At 41.3% G+C, this 25,688-nt stretch overlaps 1 protein-coding gene across 1 annotated transcript in view; it reads right to left on the bottom strand.

The window, feature by feature from the left end:
* me1 (malic enzyme 1, NADP(+)-dependent, cytosolic) overlaps nucleotides 1–25,688 on the bottom strand; it is a 73,683-nt gene that overhangs the window by 18,674 nt on the left and 29,321 nt on the right. Inside the window, exons 3-5 of the mRNA XM_041045421.1 lie at nucleotides 24,637–24,786; nucleotides 3,976–4,051; nucleotides 2,001–2,162 (exon numbers count right to left, since the gene is read on the bottom strand). Of these exons, the coding sequence (XP_040901355.1) occupies nucleotides 2,001–2,162; nucleotides 3,976–4,051; nucleotides 24,637–24,786 (388 nt within the window). The remainder of the gene's footprint in view (nucleotides 1–2,000; nucleotides 2,163–3,975; nucleotides 4,052–24,636; nucleotides 24,787–25,688) is intronic.

Here is a 25,688-nt window from a genome sequence, read left to right as displayed (position 1 = left end):
TATGCATGCATATTTGTACTTTTCTTGGCCCACAAGACACCAAACATTTGATGAGACCCGGGAGGCTTTTAGGTGAATGTTGTGTAAATTCCCATCTCCACGTCACCAGCAACACACTCAATGCTGCACTTAGTTGCTCAGTAATGCATGTCATGTCCACTTGCATGACAGAATTTGAAGTAATTAACAGTATTTCCAGCCCTGTCCAAGAAGAATTGTCATTCAGCACTGACTGCACAAAGAAAGTGCAGCACTTTCTTTCTCTGTAAATGCACAGACAACATCTCCATCTTGGCTTAAAATTGTTATTGAGAAAAAAAGACATTTAGGCTCTTTTTAAACCCAGCTCTGATCCATGCTTTTTTTTTTTTTTTAGCATGTGCACAGCAAGCGACTCATTGGTTCCATGTTTGCCCTGCACCCAGAAATCTAACCCTGCAGACAGTATTATTGCCCTAAACCAAAACCTTTCAGAGTGGTAGAGTCAATGTGAAAACTTAGAATGCATATAGATGCCTGTACAGGAGGAGGTTAAAAGGCTATGCTATTAATAAATAGGCCTATAAAGAAAAAGAGCTGAGGTGGAGGACTTGGCAGAATGAGAAAAGATTTTGCTCTATTAATTCAGGTCCAATGGCATAAAAAGCACTAATGTAGCAACATCTTTTATGGGCTTTCTGGGGAGACTACAGTGTTTATGTTATAATGCAAGGGATTTCTGCTGTGAGCCTGAGAACTGTGATGAAGTGCTGTCAGAGAGGGACATCCGGCCATCCAGGAAGCCATCACCTGCATGACCTCGAATTTTTTTTTCTTCCTCCCGGTCTCTGTCCAGTGTAACTACTCTTCCATATTCTGTCTGCTACTTACATTTCTTGTTTAATTTTATTTACAAACTTGTGTAACCTCAGTAACAGCTCACATCCTCAGTCCTATTGAGAAATTTTCTTGGCATGAAACTCCAACTCCAGGGTCTGAGTCATCCGAAGACTGTCTTGGAAATTGAAGGACAGCTCCTGACAGGCTGAGCTCAGCTGTGTCGGGCACACAGGCATCTGAGGCTGCCACGCCCTTGGCAACGCAGAGCATTGTGTATATATAGAAGTGAACACAGTCTATTCTTAGTCTGTTTAAGGCTACAGACACACGTGCTGCCCTACCCAGAGTCTGAATCATCTTTCAGAGACACTGCCATAGAGGACAGGGACCACTCTACCAGGTGAATAACTACTGCAATGTTGGCTGCTCCTCTCACAGGCTTGCAGAGGGCAGAGGTGCTTTCCCAGCTGGCATCCATCAATGGAGCCGCTTACCTCACTTACATAAAGGGTGTTTCCCGGTTGTAAAGTGCAATATTTGTTTCCTTTTCCTTGGCTATTTCTGTCACAAGTCCTACCTGGCTATAGTGGATTTAAGAGCATGGCATTTAAAACTTGCTGGAGTAAAATTTTGAGTCGAGTCCAAGAGTTTAATGCAGTACAGTTGCGAGTTAAGCAGGAAGAGCACTCTTGAGCATTACTACCTGGGGCTTGTATGACCCAATTTCCCCACAGGGATGATTACACTTTGATGTAATTTACTTTAATCCACATTTAATTGAGTGGGACAGTCTACCAGCCCCAGCTGCTCTGATGCTGACCTTATCCTTGACCTCTGTGTGGAAGGTGAGCAAGAAATAGAAAAGCAAATGACTTTGCCTTTTGTTTTCACTGTTCTTAGTTAGATGGGAAGATTGATACCACTCACACATTGATACTCACGCATTTAGCTCAAAGCACCCCTGTGCCTGATTTTAACAAATTATTCTAAGCGTAGCGTGTAGTGAAAATACTCACATGATGCACAAATGGCTGCATAAAAACTACAGTTAAACACAGTATATGAATAAATACTACTGTCCACCTCTGATGGAGGTAGTGTAGAAATATAACAAAAATTATAACAAGCTGCTTGTAGTTCTGTAAACAGTCTGTCACTTGTATTATGACCTGAGCTCTTACCTCATTGTCTGTGCCCACGTCCAGCATGACAGGCAGGCATTGTTGTGGTGGCATACCTCCACAGGCTGTGTAGAGGGCCAGCTTGCCCACTGGGATGCCCATGCCATGACAGCCCAGGTCTCCCAGGCCCAGGATCCTCTCTCCATCCGTCACACACACCGCCTGTCAATCAATATGACTGTCAGCCATGAGGTACACCAGCCACACCCAACACCTCATTAATTTAAATCTGTTTGTAAAGCTGTTGTATCTAAATATTCATTTAACGCTTATATACACTTCAATGAAAAAATAAACAAAGCAGCAGATCTACCTCCCTGTCCTGTTAGCTCATACCTTCTTCACCAAAACAAGTCCACCCTGCTACCAAGAAACATGTTTTTTTTCCCTCAGTGTAAGCCAGGTCCTCCTACACCCTCCTGGCTTTCCACTCACTACTCACTTCACTTACTAAGCAATAAATAAGTTCCTCTGGGCTGATTCCACAGCATGAAACAAATCAATTGTGTAACACTTAATATCACCAGCAGAAGTGTTCAATGTGAAATGTTCCTAATTCCGAGTCTTTTCTTTTTCCACCATCTGTGTGACGTACAAAACTCTGGCACAAAGTATTTACAGCCTTGTTCCTCCCACAGTCTGACAGGTTTAAATAGTGTCATTACTTGTCCCATATGAATGTTTAAAATGCCTAACGACCATACTTAATACCATTAGTAACTATTTTTTCCTATCACTTGTTAATATATGACATAAAAGGCTGCCAAGGCATATCAGAGGATGACTACCTTGGCTCTCATTTGCCCTTTCTCTAGTGAAATGTTAAAAGTAGGGCATATTAGGTGAGTTTATGATAAAACCACCCTGACAATGGGAGGCGGCATGTCAGCCCTGAGCTAAATGCCCTCCTGTTGACAGCTGTGAACAGGTGGCTGAGGCTGCAGGTATATTTGACATGCCAGGAATGCCTGGACGTTTCGTCATTCTAAATATGACTAGATTATGACTTGCACATAGTTGCTCTATACACAAGAGTAAAGGAATATTTCAAGTTTTTGGGAAATTGGCCAATACAGCAGTTCAAAAGAACCAGTCCCAATAAATCCCTGGATTTAGTGCATTCACTATTTTTAATAAGAGCATGGTGTAAGATGCTACAACTCTGTAGCAATAAAAACATTGTGCTTTTTCTAATAAAGTATAAATATAGCAATGTTTCATTATAAACTGTGGAACAACCTGTTCAGAACTACCTTACATACAATTTTAAGTTTGTTAGTTTTTTACACTTCTTTTAAGGTTTTTTTTGCCTCACCTATTTTATTAAATCTTACTTTAATTTTTTATATATGGATTATTTATCTGGTACACAGAGAAGCAGACAGTATCCAGTCACCCACCTCCATCAGTTCACAGAAAAAAAAAAAACAGCTGGACACTGTAATTTTACCGAACTACTCAACACTAACAATTGTGCATTTCTTGAGGACAGTTTTCCATTGCATTGATTTAGACAGCGATAGTAGCCTGCATTTACACCACCCAGTATAAAGTATCAGGTTCAGAACAAAAAAAATATATTGCATATGAAGGGCCATGGTTTGGACAATAGTGGAGTGCTACATGTAGTAGGATCAATTCATTGTTAGTTGTGGTCTTTTCATTGGGTTTGATTACAGGAAGAAAAAGACAGAATGTCACCAAGCATATACTTTGATATGTATGGATGCACTAAAGTGGAACACCAAAGTCAGCAATATATTCAAAACACATGGATTATTTTTATATTTGTGTTTATAAATGTGTTAATATGTTAATTATATTAATAAATGGGCGACACCGTGCATCACTGTTATGTTTGTTTTTGTGATGCAGTCATACAAGAACAAGACAATCCCAAGGATTTCGTGATAACACGATTATCATCAAACACTCATCCAAGAGCTGATGCTAATTTCTGAGCGATTTCATTTACCCTGATGTCTTTTTCTGGCCAGTTCTGGAGCAGCGAAGCGATGTGGCCGCGGTCATGTATGGTGATGAACAGCCCCCTGCAACACACAAAAACAAGCAGAAGAGTTAGACCACAATTTTTACATATTCAAAAGGCATCACAAGGCATGATGCTCCACTTTGTTACACCCCCAGTTTCATGTCATGCTCTACTCTACAAAAAGCAAAATATCACAAAAATACGCTGGGTGCAAAACAACAGCAACACACGAACTCAAATAACTCATGAACACTGGGTACATACAAACCTCTTATCTAAGATTTGAAGGAAAAACAGCTTTAAGCTGTAGCTCAGATACTGTTTGAAGTTAAGCTGTTATTTATTTTCTGCCTTTCTTTTATTGAATACTGATGGCACCTGGGATTTTAATGCTGAGCCCAGAGCCCAGGGCCTCTGTAGGGAGGTTGTTTTGAACCCTTGAGGCTCGCCAAATATCCATTCATCTCAGTACCACCCCCTCCCCAACCAACACTCCCTCCTTCCTTTCCTTGCTCCCCGGCATCAATGTCCTTCGCTCCAGGACAATCCCGGGATAAAGAGATCATCTCAGTGCGTGGGGTCCAGCTGCAGCGTCTTTCCTACCCGACCAGTCCATCTGGTTATAGTATGAGGGCAACACCTCCTTCATGTGCCAGCGACAGTTAAAACATCACTACTTGTAAGAATCGGCTCATAAAGTAAAACCCATCCTATGGTAGGGAAATGTCAAATGCAAACAGTAAGAGGCTTTGTTCAAAGTAAGAATAAAATATAGGGAGCTGAAGAGAAAGACATAAAAGTGTCACATAAAAATGCTTTGATAAGTCGAGGATGAGGTACAGTACACTGTCAGCATAGGTTTTCACTTCCACACCAGTAACCACGATAGAAATAAACCAAAAAAAAAAAAAAGTGGAAATACCATGTGTGGATCAGGCATCGCTGAGCTGAGAAAGAGTAAATGTTTTAAAACAACTTCAGAAATAATTTATATTTTTAACCACAACAAACTTAAGCAAAACCCTCAGCTTTTGGGAAACACATGTGACAAACTTTTCTAAGTTTAGGTGTGAGTGTAAATGAGCACAAATGATGGGCAGCCAGTTAGTGCAATGACCAAATGACTACAGTGAAATGGTGGAGTGGCTCACACATGGCAACTAACATCAGTGGCCCCCAGGGCTTGGCATGTTTGCTCTGCAAAGGTAAACACTGTGTCCTCTTTAATCTCTAATCAGTTAGGCTGAGCTCACACACTGTGGGTCCTTTTTTGAAACTGACTGTGTGTTTTCAGCCATTTTGGCATTTAAAGACACTGTGCTGAGGGCTGCAGTTTAAACAGCTTTACCTATTTTATCTCCTACATAACAGTGAAACTATCCCTTGGAACAAACAGTATTAGTGCTTGGACATTTTGTTCTCTGTGCTCACAGTATGAGGCTTGACTGAGAAGTTTGTGGCATAAGGTAGAAGGAGATGCTTAACACAGCTCTCATTACATGCACGTGAATGAAGTGATTATTCAGAAAGTTTGAAATTAACAACTTTAGTGGTCTTTCTATCTAGGGTCATTGAAAACTACAAGTCAGCACTGTGAGAAAATGGACAGCATTGGCCTTCATGCAGTCTTCTCAAGATCTTATCACCCAGGGAGGTCCTGGGCCTGATTTGACCTGATTTAGGACCAGTTTCTGGAGGTCCAAGATGCAGACCTCTACAAAGATGGGCTCTGTATGCTCCCAAATCTTGTGTAATTCTTTCTGTAAGTGGTTCTATTGCTCATATACAAAGAAAGGAGGAAAAGGGGCAGTCCTGTCTTGTACCTGGAAAACAGATGGACATTTTCCATTGTTTTCTGACTTTTCTGATTTAATCGGCTAATGGTTAATTGAATAATCAAAAAAACTATTGTCAGTTGAAGCATTCAACAGAGAGGTTGAAGGAGAAGAAGAACTAGAAGAGACGTCGACTGTGAAGCTTTCAAAAACAACATGGTCCTCCCTATGTAAAGAGCTCTGCAGGTCACACAGAGGTCACCAGGCCACAGACATCTGGCATCTGTCATCTTTCAACTTTTCTGGCAATATAATGACGCAGATCTGCATACATCTGCACATCTACACGTCTGCGTACAAAAATGTATATATGCTGCTTGAAATGCACCATGGGTAGATCATTTAAAGGGTCTGAGTGATGTCTGTGCAGCTGTGCAGGACTGTGGGGAGCTGGACAGGATTTGTCTTTCTACAATGAACTGGTGTGAGGGAGGAACAGGAGCGGGGGAAAGCGTGGCCTGCTGTGTGTGAGCCACTGCCAGCAACAGCATTATGAGGAATTTTGGGAGAAAGAGCAGCACTGGAGCTGAAAGGTTGACCCCACAATACGGCTGTTGGAAAACAACTTTATAAGACTGATCAAAGCAGACAGGCGGGCTCGACGTAACTCCTAATCTCTGTCAACCTGAATGTTACCCAAAACATTTCAGGTTCAGCTTGCATTTATCCCTCTCCTCCTCCAACTCTCATTTTCTGCTTTTCTGTGCTTTCAGGAGAGCTGTTGACCTCGTGCCCTTTGACCCTGACAAGTACGTAGAGCCGCTGAAGCGTCTGTCACACCTTCCAACAGAGTGAAAAACACAAACATGAAGCTAACTCTCCATAGAAATACATCTACAGTACCCAGATCAGTGAAGACCAAATCAACAGCATCTCATCATGTCTGGACTCATGCTGTTTTAAATCCATCATCACTGCATCATGATCTTTTCAGAGGAAGAATTTTGAAATGGTTAAAAAAAATTGTTTAATGGAGCATTGACAGTATACAGCAGCTGTCAGAGGGATGTGCTTGATACTAAAGGTTTGTGTCCACAGTCCTTTAACATTGCCAGACTGTGTGTGTGTGTGCGTGTGTGTTTGTGGTAGACAGCGAGAGAGACAAATAAAACAGAAAAAGTGTTTTACATATTTGTGTGAGAACACTGTTGCAGACTGAAGTCATTTTGGTTCAGGATTTGGGAAAATTTGGCCCTCTGATAATTTTATGGTTGTGAATCTAACATGAAAGAAAAGCCAGAGCATGTCCTGCATCATTTCTCATCTATAAAGACAATGTTGAAAGAGAAATTGATATTTCTTAATCATCTACAACAGCGATTACCAACCTTCTTTGTCCAATCGCCCATTGCTCTATGCAGATGAAGTGCTCCCTCATCAACACTGCCAAAAGCATTTTCAATTACCTTTAGTTATTTCAACCTATTATAACTATTAGCTCCATCTAACTTAGGTAGGAAATCAAGGTGCGACATATTTCTCCTTATATTGATTGTTATAGGCAGTCGAAATGTGTGTGTGTGTGTGTGTTTGTATGTGCGCATGTGTGTCAGACTGCTGCTGCTGCAGTAACCACAATGAATAGCAGGCGTCTCATTTTCTAGATGAGAGGAGGGCCACAAAGCATTGAGCTGCTATGTCTGGCTCCTCCTGTAAGAGAGTGTGGCGAGAACAGAGAGGGTAAAGAAAACAACCTGATGGCCTCATACAGCACCACTGCTGACCTGAAGCCCCGACACAAAACACACTCCAGGGACTGTGGAAAAGTTGGGCCGGGGGAGGGTGGCTGGCAGGGGGAAAGGCTGCTTTCCACACCATGACGCCCCTCACTCTGAGCCCCATGAGGAAGCAAGCCTCCAATCCTTGACCTGTGTCCACACAAAACACCAGCAATAACCCTTCTTTACCCCAACTGAATAACTTTAATCTTCACTGTGCTGGAACCACATAAGGTTCAACGGACACAATGGAAAATAAATCAATGAGAAAAAGACTGAAAACAGTGTTAAAGGTCACAGTCACACACTGTGAGATTTCTCCAACCAATTAAGCTCCAAATCTGCCACAACAGACAAGTTTTTATGGTTGGTCTGTGTCCTCTGCAAAAAATTCTGACAAGATTTGCTCCTTAAATTTCTAAATTTGTTCGAAAGGGCCCTAATTGGAGCTGAATGGAGCCAACGTCTTGAAGTGTGTCTGACCAGAGAGAGGAGGTAAACATCAACAAAATGCAGACAGTTCCAGTTTTGTTACTGTGGACTACTTTTTCGCTTAAAAAACAAAACCCTGACATTTTGTAAAAGCTTCTGAAATGCCACTCTGACAGAGAGCCAGTTTCATTGTTGAGAGACAGAACCACAGTTACAAAACAATGATTTACATGAAACCCAGTATATGCTGTCACATACCAGAATTTATGGCACTGTAAATTCATCATGACCACATGAAATTATTTAGTAAAAAACATTACAATAGCTAACTTTTTAAAACAAACCAATCCTGTCCAATAGTTGCATAAGCTAATAAGTAAACAAGTCAGTGTTTGTTTCATTTCTGTTGTAACTGGAACTATTACAATCTTAGATTGTCAGACCTTGCAATAAACTTACTTTTTACAGGGAGTCAAAAGAAATACTACAAAGATGTGCAGTTGTGTTTATACAGCTCTGTACCTGTTCCAGCCATCAGCCAGCTGGAGCTGTCACTGGACCCAGAAAACTGTTACTGTTAAACCAATTACGTTTTCATTTACACTAAGCCTTTCGAGAAGGCTGTATCTGAAAGGTTACGCAACAAGAAGAGATATGCAAACCATGAGAAGCTGCATGTCTCTCAGATGGCGGTCTGACAGTAACTATACACCAACAGCCACTCCCATGGAGGGACAGTGAAAGACATTTAGCACTCTCTGAGATGTAAGTCCATGTCACCCTCGGAGAAAGTGGTGGTGTTACACACACACACACACACACACACACACACACACACACACACACACACACACACACACACACACACACACACACACACACACACACACACACACACACACACACACACTCACTTAGCAATGACATGCACAACACAGTATGACACTTATGAGATATCCAAGGTACAGTTCTCCTGAAAAACACATTTATTCAGTGTTAGAGCTCCCCGGTGGAGATCCATGGCTTTTCAAAACAAGTTAAAACAGGAGCATCACTCCAAAATGAACACAGCAGACCCCCTCTGCCAGACCAGCTGCTGGGACATTTGAGATGTCGTTTTATTAAAGCTGGGGAGTTCAGCAGGCCTACGCAGAAACAAAAACATACAGTTGCCAGTAACAAGAGTTTAATATGTACAGTTTCATTAGAATAAATTAAACGACTCGCCTCTTGGTCAGGGTTCAGATGCTCACAAACAAAAAGTTAAAAAAAAAACATTAATAAGCCACAGATTTTGATGTGCTGTTATTTGTTGTATTTATAAAACAACAGCCAGAGAGAAGGTATTTCTGATTTAGACCAACAGTTGTCCTGTTTCAGTCATTATCAGTGTGGGGCTTCAGTTTGAAGAGAAGTCTAATGAGTACTAATCTGTTGATGTGAGGAATATGGTAGTGGTAGGTAAAAGACTCACATCTGCCCTTTGGGGCAAAATTTGGTCTGGAAAAAGTTACAGATGAAAAAAAAAGAAAGTGACCTGTAGACAGAGAACTGTGGATGGTTAAGATGCAAAAGATACATAAAACAAACTACAGTACCCAGGCCGAGTAGATTTGGGGTCACATTAGGTCGCAAAAGGTAAAGGTGAGTATTTCCTGACCTGAAAAGTTAGTCTTGTTGCTCCCCACTCACTGCTGCACTGAGCTTGGTACTTCATTGTGAGGAGTGACAAACTGTACATATTTTACATTTCCATAATTATCCATTCTACGTGAGTTGGCTGACTAAACTATTTTACATTAAAATAAATCCAACAAAGAACTAAAGAAACTAGAATGGCACACAGTAGAGCACACACCTCTGCCAAGGCAAACATCTCGCAATGCTGAGGAAAATTAGAAAATTGGTCGAGTGCCTCTTGCATAATCCTGCTGAAAAATAAACAAACAAAGCAACAAACAGGAATAATCAGGGGATAACCAAAGTCAGTAGGATTCATCCTCTATGAAGACCTGTCCAAAACATTAGGGCAAGCCATCCAGCAGTTGTGGTGGTGGACTGACTGACAGACCAGCACAGTATGGACACAGCCGTCCATACAGCCATGCTGCCAGTGACACACAGCTGTGTCTCTCCTTTAATTTGAGCTAGTTCTTGTCTCAGTTCTACTTCTTATGAAGGTGCATGGGAATATGTATTAATACCAGAACCACCACCAATGCTTTTATTACACCCTTGTTTCCCAGCACCCACAGTGGGGACAAACAAAGACACTAAGGGATTTGAGACTGGCTGGTTACTGGCCACAGTGGGGTCTTGGTTATGTCTCTGTCAATGTAAACCAAACATTTCAGCCATGGCCATGATATGAGGAAAAACAGGGTTGTGGCTTCTGCTCCATGTTTTAATTTGTATTGAATATCAATTTTCTCCTGTCGTCACACCGGAAAGACATCAGTGTGGGTCTGAGACACATCTGCTGTGTCTGTCATCCTCCTGTATCAGCTGAGTGCAACATCAGCACACCAACATTTGCACACAGACACAGAGCGTGCTCACAAGGAGACAGGGAACTTTCTATGACTGGATGTGGTATCTGACCACAAGCAGTATAAATGGACTGACAGCACACTACTTAAGCAATGAGACCGCTGGTTTCAACTTTCTTGCTTCCTTTCTTGAGCGGTATTTAATAAGTTAATGGCGTTCCATGGAAACAGAAGAAGATATTTTGTTTTATTACAACACAGATTGAATCTTATTTCATGACAAACTGAATTTTATTGTAGTTTGTGCACTTAACTGTAAGTGAACTGCTGGAGAAGTATCCATGCCCTGTGACAAGAGAGCAACTCAGATTCGCAATTTGTTAACATTTTTTTTCATTCTGGTCACTTCCAAGGCGATGCAGTATGTGAAGCCAAAGCAGTGAAGCTGTTAGCATTACAAATAACACACTCACGCTGCAGCATATGAAGCAGCCAAGCAACTGACTGAACCAATACAGAAAAAGAAGAAAACTCAGTGAGAACAGGGGGTCTGGCAGTGACAATCAATAACCACATTCATGCCGCAGCCTGGGCTGATGTGAACTCTGCCCAGTTCAAAAATAAGTAATTGCAATGGAAAGGATGATTGTCAGAGAAACTAAATATGCAACAGAGCTCTGGGCAGAGGAAAATGTGCTCTGTAAACACAAAAAAAGAAGAAAATAAATAGAAACGACAAAGAGATCCGGACAGTGGGGTGAATAATTTAGCATCAGCTCAACAAACACAATTATCCAGCCCATAATCCATGTCTCCATCTCTGTCTCAGCACATGTAAGCCTTCAGTTCCCTATGACTGACAATCAGAAAAATACACTTCTGCGGGACATCCCAGGGGAGTGTTTTTATGTGTACTTCTTCTAGGAATTTATCTGAGCAGCAAGAAAGCAGTACCCAGTAATTTTTGTTCAACACAGCACTCATCACTTGGAAATGAAACGTGACGGGCAGGAATTCTCTTTACAGTCTCTTCTCTTAACTTTCCCTTCACACCCTCCTCTGTCCATACAGCACGTCTCTCTCAAGACAATGCGCTCTTCTTCTTCTTCTGCCTCCCACCCTCCATGGCACGCTCAGACTTTGACAGCATTCCATCACATTACAAATATTCAGCACGTTGCCTGAATCATCCTGTCTTTCTACACAAGCGAGGACCAGTTTCAGTCCCTGGCCTCAGGAAACCATAACCCATCCCCACCTCATTCCAATGCGGCCCACTGAAATCAGCCCGGGCCTTTACACAACAACTAATCTTCCCTCACGAAGCTTTTCCAGACTTAGAGGAGAGGGGAAACTCTAGAGAATTTGAGGCCAAAATGAAAACAGTTTAGCCTATCTGATCGGCCTTTCATCACTTTTGGTAACGTGCTGAGGCAAAACATAAAAAGACACACAATCTTTGACGCAGGCCAACCTGAAGGTGAAGAAAATAGCAACCAGACAGTGTTACGTTCTGGGGTTTCAAAGCCTGTCTGCTGTAGACGTCTGGGCAAAGGAGAGGCAGACAAGTGTCCAGACAACTGCTGTGGAAGTCCAGTGTTTTTCTCAGCCAACCTTACATAACTCATGGGGCAAGAAACAGCAAGAAAAGGCTCATTCCAGCACAAAGGCCCTGCTAAAGGAATCAGAGGCACAGACCTGATGAACCCAGCTGGCTGTTAGATGAGTTTCAGCCATCTGCAAGCAGGCTTTCCGCTCATTTGCCTTTTCACACACGTCCTGACATTTGGGACATGCCAGTGACGTTTCGTGTGAGATGCAATGTCACGCTCAAAAACCTTTGCTTTTGCATCACCAACAAATGTTCAGTTCAAGCATGTTTATTTGTAAATGCTGATTTGTGTTAGCAACAGTGGTCGAGACCAGATCACAGAGTGCATATACAGGAAAAATTAAAATAATCTAAAATTCAAACAGGTCGTCGTTTCACAGGAAACAGACATCACTGATGATGGGAGACAGGCAAAGACAATACTGTGCAATCACTGAGCAGGAATGACAGTGATTTATGGCCCATTGTATTCTCTCTGACACTCACAGAAAAATATGGACTCAATTTTAGGGATGTCTGGGGGCAACGGCAGGCGAGCTACTAGTGTCCACTATAAAACAGATGGAGAAGTGCTTTAACAGTTTCCAATTCTTCATGGATTATAGCTGAGGAGATATTTCATGAAGCATATTATACAGAAGTGAGAAGTTGAAACCATAATATTTTACAATATAGGTAAAAATAGAAAAAAAAATAAAAGCAAGTGTAATGTGCTGCACAGTTTCATGCTCTCTAGACCATTTAAGTAGGTTTCAAGACAATCCAGCTAGCATTCAAATCTCCACTGATATTTTGCAAGTCTGGAATTAAGTGAGAGATGCAACAACTACTGTTCAGACACTTTATTGTCCTGGGTTTTGCTGTTCAGGCTACATACAGGCTGTCCTGTCTTACTTGTGGAGGTTTTCGGGGCTGTATGCAGTTTAAAAGGGCTACCTGCAGACTCAAAATCTGAGAGTGATCCAGACCTGTCGTAATCATGAACAGATAGACGGCCTTCATTCACAGAAGAAAAACACATTTGTTCAACTTAATCTGAATGAATCTGGAATTTTCATATTATACCAGAAATGATTTCATGAAAAAAACACATCATAATCATCAAGGCTTGCCAGTTTCCTGAGAGGTATATTAGATTTTAGTATTTTTACTGGAATATCTGGTCACAGTGGCATTTTCTGTTATGAATAAAATTCCCTCATTCTGAGAGCTGCAGGCTGTAATATTCTCTAATCTAATATCTCACTGAATGCCATCTCCTTAATGCCTTGCACGTTAGTCATGGACCACTTCGCTTTAGAAAGACATTTTTTCTTATCTAACTTCTTGCAGCCTAAACCATTCCCTCTTTATTTCAGTCACATCAGGTGAGACTTTTCAATTCTGAGGACTTCATGACCTTGAGTGTTATTATGGTTACACCCCACTCCCTGCTGAGCTCAGCTTGGTGTATGCACATGGGGAGCAATGAGGTCAGAGCTTTACTTTTTCATACTTTTTCACAGGTTCTCTAATTTCTTTTTTTTTTTTTAAACACAGGTCAAATTTATTCTACATTTTTTTGTACTGCACTGAATGCATGAATACTTTTGAGCATTTCTACCATCTGTCACACAAAAAGAATGTGCATGCAACACCCCTGCTGGCCGTGAAGGTGACATTTTCAACTCTCTAACAAGGAAAGTGACTGATGTAATGCTGAGACCTAAATCAAAGTGCATGTTCAGGGTGCCAGGGGAGAGGTCAAGTCTCACATGATGAAAGTAGATCAAAGAGGGTCGAGAAGGAAAGTCACCTGGGGTCAAGCCCCATTCCTGCAGAGGTCAGACTGAGTACTGAGATCGTCTACATCGCCACAAAAACTCATCATCACACAGTGAGATCATCTGTAATAACTGGAAGGTCAGAGAGCCAATTTTCTCAGACACTTAAACCCTGCATATTCTCTGTACAATTAAAAGCTAAAATGTACATCCAGAATCATCGTTTCTATTTGTTCTACATAACATAAACATTTTATATAATATAAAAGCACCATATTTGACCACAGACAGCAGACAGTACCACGAAAAAGTGGAAATGTAAATGCTATTAAACAGTAGGACGGTTTTAGAAATCTGCCTTATAATCAGTGCTCATGCACTGTCTATCCATCTATCCATCTATCTATCATGTAATATATTTATTAGATTGAATTTAACAGATCTCTTTTCTTGTTTCTGATTTCAGTCTCCCTTTGCTTTCTGAAAAGTGCCAGTGTGTGTAAGATCAAGCCTCCTGCAGATACAAGCTGTTGGACTGATTTCCCAGTTGCATTTAATGCTGTGTTGATATTAAGAATATACAATGCTGTCTAATATAAGCATCAGAGGAACTAACAAGGACAGGTCATGGAGGGCGGCTCATGTGTGTGCATTCTCACAGAAGGATTTCCCATTGAGCTGAACATTGAAATAACAAAGTTTGGACAGGCTGATGCATTTTACAGGTTTGATTGATTGCCAATAAACAATTCAAATAAACAGCACCCTGGCTGTCTTTGTTATAATTCAAACTTGAGTATAATACCTAAATCTATTACAACTCTAATGTCACCCGTCTTATTTACTTTATATCCGTGGAAAGTGTTTGGAAGCCTTTTGATTAATTCCACAGCTTATGTGGCCCATCCGTGCAGGTGGATATTTTCAAGTTTTCAGTTTCTAACCTCGGGCCAAGTGCATAACAGGACTACAAACTTTCACAGCCAAAGCTGGGCTGAGAGCTGATGGAGATGTCAAAACACAGAGAAATTAGCTTTTAGTTCTTTCTCACCACATCCATTAACTAAGCAGAGGGAAGTTTCAACCTGAAAAATAAGAAGCAGAGCTGTTAAGAGATATCAGTGTCAGATACTGTAGGTCTCATACTGTTGATAGATGTATGGTCATATCTAAGTGCAAATACAGAAGTGGTATCTTTGGAGGGTGATTAATGTGTGATTTGTTGCCTTAGCTCTTATCAGCATTGAGGAGTGTCCCATGTCAACATGAGGCTGACCCAATTTCAGAGTTTTACTGGCGTTCTCAGGACAACACAGTGTAAACACACATCTCCATGTACTGAGTTAATGGCTTGTTAAAAATTTTCCCAAAAAGACAACAAGTCCTTCAATCTAAAAGTCATTTGTCAACTGCCTTTCACTATGTCCCATCTAAGCATTTTGTGATCTTCCACAACTTTGGTTGAGGCTAGGCTGCACAAAAAATGTTATGGTTTGGGTTTAAAAATACTATTTGGTCAAATCTTTATTGTCAAGGTTGAAAGAACTACTATGTAATAGGAGCAGTCTGACGCTTGTTCGACTTGTTCACTTTTTTACCTTCAATTGGACAGAACCAGGCTATCAGCTTCCCCCTGCTTCTAGTTTTTATTCCAAGCTAAGCTAACCACCTCCTGGCTCCAGATAAATACTTCGCAAACAAACATGACAGTGGAATCCATTTTCTTACACTCATAAAGAAAACAAATAAGCCTGTTTCCAACAATGTCAAACTAGTCCTTTAACCAAGTTAACCATATCAATGAAGGTTCCCTGACTTTAACCAACCAGTCTTTTTAATGGGGGCCATTATGAGTTTGACAATGTTATAAGGGTGCAATACTTAATTTGTAGCATCTTAATTGAAACCAGATTAGGGAAACATTGTCATTTTTCTTAGGTCTTTATCCACAAGAACTGTTATGTCTGCTTTCAGCTGTATTGATCTGGGATGAGGCAGAGAGAAGTAAAACTCTAGAAGCTGCTCTAAGGGCCATAAACAGAGGTAGTTTTCATAATACAGAGATACAACAACATCAATAAATAAATAAATCAGTCCACACATATATAATTCTCTTTTTGGTTTCCACACTCTCATGGGAATTCTTGGTAACATAGAAAAAAAAACAAAGTTGCATGTGGGGCAGAAGCTTAAAGTGCCACACCTGGAAAAAACAGGCACTATACTGAATCAGATGGGCAGCTGGGTTCAGTGACCACAAACTGTCAAGCTCCATCATCTTCACTAATCCACACAGTTTAAACAGCTTCATCAGGTCATTACTGAAGTTACATGGTGGCAGCTGTGTGCATCTGATGTGGCTGGTGTTGCATTTTCGCAATATTTGCATCATTCCATTAAGGCCATAATGTGAGTTTTACTCTCAACTCGAAAGGGAAAGAAAACACCAGAGGCTGTAGATGACGAAGTGCCAATAAGGTTGGACTGTGAATCGGGGAAATTTTGGTTTGGAGTTTCCACTCAATCCAGAGGGAAACAAAGCTGGATTCAACAAACCAGTGAGGCACTTTTCCATTCACTATGGTAGTGGTTTGTATGTGTACACCTCATCAAATCTGAGATGTAACACTAATCTGTCCATATTTGGTCAACCACATGAACCCTGTGCCCTTTAACTTTACTTTCATCTTCATCTTTCAAGAACTATTTTCTTGTGAGTGTGAGGGAATCCCTCTGTTTTTTTCCACGCATGGAGAGAAAGGAATTTTGGAACTATTGTGGTAAGAGAGAAGTTTGTCCAAAGTTATGGTTAGATCCCTCTTCAGACTTCTTTAGTAAGCACTACACCACTTCTTTCTGTGTACCTGTGTGTGGAAGAGGTTTCTGGGAAGCATGTCAGTGAGCGAAATGATAATAACATTGCTTGAAATATCCAAATTGTGGCCACATATCTGTCCACACATGACCAAAATGCAACCTCTGACAGTACGTGTGACTTCCCAGTTACCCCACAGCCATATCCATTACATACATGCACTGCACTACATCATACATACCCATCTGGCTGCTACAGGTCAAACAGGAATGAGGCCAGAGCAGGTTAGTGGTGTGAAACGACTGCTGAGGCGCTGGCAACCCTCTTACACTGGCTCTTGAAAAGCCACCTCTAACATCTGCTTTGTCACCCGAGCAATACACACACATTTCAGCCCTGACAGGGGTAATAAAGACATGATATAGTTTTATTTTAATTTGCAGTCTCTTTGCCAGTTTATAGGGCCCTGGCAGCAGTAATTGTGAGGAAAAGATAACACCATTAAAACTTACAGAGTATATAAGTACAACATAGTGGAAGTGGCCAACATTTGCAAACACAGGGTTATTCCATAAGGCCTCGTATTTAACTCACCAACCTCTCCCACTTCTAAGTTTTATGGCTCTGCCACGAGGCCATGAGATCAAAGCTACGTCCATACTAGTTTAGGTTATTACTGTAGGAAAAGCTTTTGTAGTTGTTTCACTTTAAGTTCAGGCTGAATGTCCTCATGTACCCAACTCTTTTGAATAACTGTCATCAAATGTCATTCTCTAATTCTTCCGCTTATTCCTAATACCCTGTGAAATTCACGTTAAAGCCATTAGAGAGAACCTACCCTGGTTGCCAATCTGCGTGACATATGCTGAATGAATTTTCTGCCACATGCTGCTAAGACTCCTCTGGGTTTTCTTTAAAACTACAAACCAGGCTGAGTGTGATTCACCCAGAGTATCAGATACGCTGCATGGGATTTCCAGCGTGGGCTGGTGAAATATTACTACTACGCACCAAAATTTGACCGGTGGCGACGGTGTGAAGGTAGCGTCCAAAAAGAACTGTGCTCTATAATTTTGTCCCTGGTGGGGATAGAGTCTTTTATTAATGCATCGTTCAGCAGCTTGAGTAAAGTCAAACTGAAATCACATTATTAAAAAGAAGGAGAAAAAAAAAAAAGATCTTTAGGGAAATATTAGAAATGTTCTTTTTTGTGTCATTCTGAAGGTTGTGTTGGTGTACAAATATGGTTAGCTGTGAGCTGGCAGGTTGAGAACTGGCAAAAGACTCTTGACAAGACCTCTATGACCTGCAAGGTGAGTGTCACATAACTAATGGAAACAGCCAAAGGCATCAGTAGGCTACTTTTTGGTAGCTTTGCTAGCTTGTCTGGCTGTACTGTTGAAGTTCACAGAGAACCAGACATAGCAGCTGCCTGTCTGTTCTCTGTGCCCTGTCTGGCATTGCTACGATTTATATAAAGTTGTTATTAGCAGACACCCAGATTTAAAATCTAAACTTCAGCGGGTCAGTTGATGAAGCCTGGATCTGACAGCCAGTGTGTTCACGGACCCTGACTGGATCTAAACCAACCTGGAGCCCGACCAAAGCCAAACATCTCTGAGGTGAGGCGAGATAGTGACAGAGACTGCCAGGCAGGCTTTTAGGCTGACAGCCTTTAGCCCAACCACAAACCTAAATGAATATGTTTATAATGATTTCATGGTTGTTTCTTAGAGACACAATGGAACAAACTGGATTTTCTCCCGAGGAGCCAAATCCAACCACCTTACTCTCTGGACATGCTACATCACTCTCAGTCATGGAAAGTTATGGCTGTTTGAATGTGCAATGATTTCTAGGTACTGTAGGTCACAGACGATTCAGCCAGGTAGACTTAGTTGAGCAGACAGCTATTGAAAACACATTTAGTTGGATTATTTTCCATGTTTACACAGTAAACTGTAACAGTGCCCTGGTTTTAAGTCGGGTATTAGCTGATACAGTCATTTATTATACTAAGGGATACAGCAGGAGTTACTGTCTAATGTTCACTAAAGTTTCTTTGTTTTCACTGGCTCCAAAACTTCCTCACATATGAGCTCTATATTGTTATCCAAAGTCTTCAAAGTCCAGGGTGGAATTAATCCCAAATGTTTCTCATGAGGTCAGTGCAATTCCAGACCATTTCTCTCCTCCCCACTTCTACATTACTTCTCCCGTTCAATCACAGCATATTCTGATCTTCTCTCATGGTCTACCAAAGAGTAAAAATGTTGTAAACAAATACATAAACAAAAGTCATGCAATCAGTCATAATCAGGAACATTTTTTTTCTGGACTTGAGTTCTCTGGGATAAGTGGTTATTTTATATTCATGCTTTTGCACAGGTCATCGCGGTTCAATAATCATGTGTGGATTAATGACTGTGAAAGCAGTGGTATTTTCTGCTTGCCCTAGATGCTCCTCAATCCAAATGAAGTAGTTTCTCTCACACAGACACCGTATAACACTGTGTGTGGGCCTGAACGGTGTGAGATCACCGCTTAAAGAGCCCCTAATCTGCAAGGCTGGAACACTTCATCATCCAGCACGTGCCACTTCAGAGGTGGCCAAGGCAGCTTCGGCTGATGCCTTTCATTAGGCCTTTATAACCTCCTGCAGCTCACCCTCTGGTTTAATCAAGCAGCAGCATCAACAAGACTCAGATACAGCTGTATTCAAATTACTTTATTGAGTTCTACTGAATGAAATAGGAACTTCACTTTTGTGTGGTTTCATACCAATCAACCTCACACTGATACTGTAAAATCAGGTATATACACTATACTGACATTATATAATGATGATAATGAAATGAAAATACATGGCAGCTCTTCTCAAAGCACTATCACTCAATATGTCCCGTGATTTTAATTTCGGTTGCAATTTGAGGTTAAAAAAAAAAAATGGACTCAAATTGTTATTCAAATTGTGATTCATTTCAGATCTACAATTCCTTGTTTTAAAGATAATGGCAGTGACAGTTTTCTATATGTCATGAGATGTCTTTCTCCCAGCTGCAATCCCACTGTTCTAAAAGAGAAATGTTTAAAAATGGGTCACATAGACATAGTTTCATTTTAAAAAGGCTTAGTAATTTCCTAAAACATCTGGGGACGGTATTTTAAGCAAAAATCCTCCATATAGGTACTATAGGTTGCTCGTGCCTAACTTCTGATAGGACCCGACTGTACCAAACAAACAGACTATCAGCTTCATACAGGAAATGAACAGTGGCCTCTTCTATGGAAGTCCTAAGTTTTGTTCATCCATCTCTCCACCCCAACCTCATCTGAAAATGGAGTCTGTTCCTCTCTGTATTATGTTGCCTGACTTTGTCCTTTGCTCCTGTCATAATTACTACAGTCTCTTGCCCTGGGATAAAAGGTAACTGTGGGTTGTAATAAGCTGCTTGTACAGCACTGTTCTCTGTGCTCCTTTTTTTAGAAGAAGACTGTCTCAAAAATGACTCCAGTGCAAGCTCCAAGACAGGAGCGGATCTGGTTTTTGAACACTCGTAATTAAAGAACATGTCTCCTTGTGCAACAAAGTGGCTCACTGACATGTTTTTAACAATAAAGTTCTATGGCACAGGCAGGTTTGGCCTCACCTGTTAGCTAGTGCTAATGTTAGTAAGTGTAATACTTGTTTATTCGATCTTTAGGCAGTAAGACCTATATCTCATGTACAGTTGGAGTGCTGGAAGAAAAAGAAAGCATCTGGTCTTCACCTAGACCTGTGTCTGGGGAGTTTAAGAATGCATATGTGTTTCTTTCCAGCTCCTGACAGACAGCTGTAGTAGCACAGAGTTACTAACCCTTGACCCTTAACCAGGAATCTACTAATAGGCTACCAATGATCATCTGTCTCCATCAGTAAGATGGATTGGTTCATGTCATCTCACCTCGAGAGCCCCTTGAACAGGCAGTCTCTTACTTTATAAGGGCCCATTACAAGTTTATTTAGACACTCCATAGCGCCACAGAGGGCACAGTGACACTGGAAATGACTGAACTAAACTTAATTATTTTCCGTGCAATACTTGGGATCATTTTTCTGCTACAAAACATTATCATTTATCACAACTGAGTAATTTCAGCTGTCAAACAAGGTACACAACCCACATTTACGGTGAAAACAGAAACAAACTTTGTGTGATGAAGGCAGAAAAACTTTCTCTCCTTAAACACTGTGTCCGCTCATGAGCTTACAAACCAATAAAAGTAAGCAAGTCCACTAATCTTCTGATGATGTGAATGTGTTCCTTTCTCCGGCACTCCTTCCTGCATCTGCCCCGTCAAAAGATCAATGAATCAGCCGTGTTTTGACACTTAATGGCGCTTGACCTTTGGCCTCTGGTACAGAGCCTGGTGTCTGAGTATTTAGTCTCCATGAGGCAGATTAGCTGGTAAAGTCAGGCAAGACAAAGAGAGGCTGCTGCTTCCACACAGAAAGTCTTTATACCTGAGAGCCAGTGATTAGAGACCTAATCTGCTGCTATGGTGGTCCCTCTGGAAGACACGCATGCATGCACACATACATGCAAAGTGGCGTCAGTAATCCATTACAGGCACTTCTAGGGATGATGAGTAAAAGGTTCTGTGCATTAGATTAGAGACAAGGGCTGATCCTTCAAGATCATATAAAACCAAACTAAGGGTTTACAGCCAAGCTAGTGGTTCTGTGAGACTGTACTTAGCCATGGTAGTGCTTTGGACTAAATAACATCTTGTCACATGCTCACAGTGACATTTCTAGCATACAGATATTTAGCAGATATCATGTTTACTATGTTTACAATGGTTAAGCACGCATGTTATGAAATTAAACCAGACTAAGAGTGTACATCCATGCTGGAGGCTCTGAAAGGCTGTACTTAGAGATGCTTTGAGCTTAAGTGCTAAAATGTCAGCATGCTAAAATGCTCACACTGACAATGCTGAAGATTAGCAGGTATGTTCAACATGTTCACCGTCTTATTTTAGAGTGTCAGCATGCTAACATCAATATGATGGGGGCACTATGTAAAGTTACTGGACCACTAAAGTTATTACAATTTCAATATTTCTCAATCTCAGTATTTCCTAAATATTGAATGAACCATGAATACCTGTACACATTTTTGTACCAATCCATTCAGCAGTAATCGACCATACCATAAATATCTGTACTAAATTTCATGACTAACTATCCAATAGCTGTTGAGATATCGCACTAAAAAAGAGAAATGCCAACTTGTGAATGTAAATTGTAAGTATTCCAATAGTTGGTGAGAAATTTCATTCTGGGCCAAAGAAGTTGGCCAAATGACCAACACTGCCATCACTAAAGCCACGCCAGTAGCATGGCTAAAGACACAAACAAAAGTAGTAAATACACACTCATATGTATCATGATTCGTCAGATTTATGTCCCTTCCCCTTTCTCAGGCATGGTTAGCATCGAGAAATAGTCTGGCTGAAAGCCTAAATTTGTCCCAAGTGTATTCTGCTAACTGACCCCCTGATGCACATTTCCTAGAGGCCCAACTCTCAAATCCAGGGGTTCTGGCAGCAGGTCCTGGCCCACTGTGATATGAGACTGCAGGAGTGTATAAAATGACTCCTCCAGCCAGCTCAGTGTGAGAGGATGGGAAGCATGCTAGGAATATTTTCCACATAGTTGTGCAGGGATGGGGAAATGGGGAACTGTTGGGTAACAAAGTTAAGTACATGGGAGCACTTGGTTTTCCAAGTATTTTAAATGTACCCAAGGTAAGCATTTATAATAAAACTGCCAAAAACCAAATAAAAACTTGGACATAATTAGGAATACTGGGGTTTCACAGATAATCAAACACATTCATGGTGGTAATATAAATGAAGCCAAACCTGAATAAAGTGTTTGGCAAATTCTGGCACTGTAAGAGGGGAGATGCACAATAGGGAAATATCCACAGGAAACCTCTATGGCTGCTTTCTGAATCAGTATAAAACTGGGACTGACATGCCTTTCTGATTTCACTCCAAAAAATTTGCCATGTGGTATGAATTTGCGCCATGATATATCAGGTTAAATATCCACCTGGCTGACCACTGCTGACTACCAACAATAGCTCACCACTGTAAGTTGGCCTGTAAATTACTGAATTACTTCTCTCATTTTAGTCCTTTAAGAGTACCAATGATGATAGGTATCAGCAATAAGTGAGCTTAAGTGCCCGTGAAGAGCAGTTGACCAGGGTGGTCTTTCTCCTATCAGTCTTATTAGAGTAAAAACAAACCCAACACTTGTAGCCACCTGAGTAAGTGTAAATGCAAGGAGGCAGAGCCAAGTAAAACACTATGTGGCCTTGAATGCAGGCCTGAGAATTAAAACTCTATCAACCCAATATCTATTAGGAACTGCTTAGGGAGTGCTCCTGTCAGATAGTGAGAGACTTGGACCTGACGAACCTATTTGAGGGAAAACAGACATTAGCAGAGAGGTGTGTGCGTGTGTGCATGTGAGAGAGAGCGAGAGAAAGTGTGTTTACAGTAGACGAGGAGAGGAAACCAATGAACGTCTGTGTGCTAAAAGCAGAGCCAGAGCCACTCAAGGTGAACCCTGAACTGATTTCAACAACTTACAGTGGTTTGCTTCGAGCTGAGCTGTCTAACCAAACTCCAGCTGCACAGGCTACCGCAATCTCCAAATTTGGTTCAGATTTTACAGCATCAAAGACCAGTTCCAACATAATATACCCATGTTTGTCCATCAGAATAAATCAACCACCGCCACTCTTGACTTGTTGGTTGGAGCGTTGTCCCGGTGGAAGAGCACTACTGTTGTCAGCTTCCCACGTTGAATCTCAAGAGATCAGTGTATTAGGCTGCTTTAATAGTGTGACCCTTTTCCAGGTAGTCCACCAACAGCACTCCCTTTGCATCCCAGAAAACAGGCCATCACCTTGCCTGAGGACCTCACCAATTGGGTTTTCTTGGGAACCAGATACTGTTTTCATTGTTCCTCTTGTCTCTCCTCTTGTCTCTGGTTGGAAGTGGTGGACCCAAGTCTCATCCATGGTTAGGAATTGCTGGACAAATCTCTCAGGATTTTCCTAAAAAAAGGCAAGATTGTACCTTAACATGTTGTGCTGAATCCATTTCTCATCAGGCCCAAGGAGTTTTAGGAACCAGCAAAATGACACCCTGGTCATTTGGAGTTTGTTGTGGATAACTGCATGGACATGTTCCTGGGAAATCCATAGTTCTGTGGCAATGTATTGTGTTATTTGTCAGTATGTCAAGATCGTGTTGTGGATCTTGTCAGTGGTCTCCTGCATGACGACGGTGACAGGCCTTCTTGGACAGGGGTCATCTTCCATGCTCTCGCTGCCACGTTTCAATTCAGCAGCCCACTTCGTCACCGTGCTGTAAGAATGGGCAACCTCCACTATCACTGCCACCATGCCCTCGAGGACTTCCTTGTGTGAAAATCCCTTGAGACCGAGGTAGCAGATGACTCCATGTAGGCCGATGTTGGCTGATAACAGCAGTTACTGAATTGGCAAGCAATTACAGCTCAATTTTGACCTCAACTTGAACTAGTCTATATTTCTTGAGCTGAGAAATATTTGTACATGAAGTGATCGTTCTTGCAGCTCTTGCCAGTGTACCCTATGTGAATAATGCCTGAGGCAGTGGAGGACTGGTGACACACAGCCAACAATGGACAAAAATGCACGCTGATACAAAGTTCTGCCACAAAAACAACAAAGCAACCAATACCATAAAGCATTTAATGACTGAGTGGTGGAAGACTGACTGGGTGTGAACAGAGAGAGAAAACAACATTATCCACTTCCTGTTGGGAAATAAGGTGAACTTTTTTTTTAAATTAAAAATGCAGATTCAGTTCATTTGCGCAGGAATGTACTTTGTGGTCCAAGAGGGAGAAAAAAGTTATAAGTGTGACTCACCTCGGTCTTCTAAATATCAGGCCATATTGCTGGCAGGCCAGGCCAACAGTCGGGGTGTAAATGATGGGCATAAACCTTTCAATGTCTGACATTAGCACTCGGTAGAAAAGCTTCTCGCTGCGGTCCTGCAGCCCCATCAGGAACACATATCTGTGAATGGCAGGGAGGAGCAGGGAGGAAAACACTGCACGTTAATCTTTAACATCTTGAGGATTCATACCTGCTGAACTGAGGAGGGGTTTATCAAAGTCAGATGCTAAATCCTGTGTGTTTGTGAGTGACATGTACTAGGGAGACTGGCAGAAAGATTTTTAGTATGCAAGTCCATGTAGCCTACATATTATACAATACCGTAACTCTGCAAGTGAAAAAGCCATGAGATTACAGAAAGAAAATAATTCTGCTCTGTTGTACAGTAATCACTTGTAAAAATATTTTTGCTTATGATGATGATTGGAAAAATACATAGAATAAAAATCAGCCCTTCAGATAGCCTACACAAGTTCTTTGTTCAGGTTGTGGAGTGACTATGAACTGAAGGTTTGCATTTGACCCAAATTAAGCAGAACACGCCAGAAAGGGCTCTACTCCTAATCAGAGAAGTTTCCATGCAGCCAAGAGCACAAGGTGCCTCTTGTTGAGGGGCTAAAAAGCATGCACGCCCTCTCTGCTATAGGTTAGGCCACAGCAGCTGCACAATAGATGGTGATGACAGCTGCTCTTGAAGAAGACTATTTTCATATTGATAAACCAAATTAGTTTCTGCCACAAGTCATTTTTCTCATAAAAGGTTTCTGTATGCCGTACAATGCTGAGTTGAAATTAATTTTTCCACTGAGTGGTTATTTGCCATGTGGACTCAAGAATAGTAGATTTTTTAAAAGATGAAAGTTCATTTTGACTATGGAAAAAAAAACAAAAAAAAAAAACAAACTTAACTACACTTACTACCTTTTCCAGTGCTTTCAGATGCATGTCAAACTCTTTGGCAAGACATCGGAGCTATCTCTAACAGCAGTGCAAGTTGCTCCAGCTCCATCTACATTCTGTTT

The sequence above is a fragment of the Toxotes jaculatrix genome, chromosome 8 (genome assembly GCF_017976425.1).
Source record: "Toxotes jaculatrix isolate fToxJac2 chromosome 8, fToxJac2.pri, whole genome shotgun sequence".
Classification (NCBI taxonomy): Eukaryota; Metazoa; Chordata; class Actinopteri; family Toxotidae; genus Toxotes; species Toxotes jaculatrix.
Note: the sequence above shows the minus strand (reverse complement) of the source record. Positions and strands in the feature narration are given on the sequence as shown.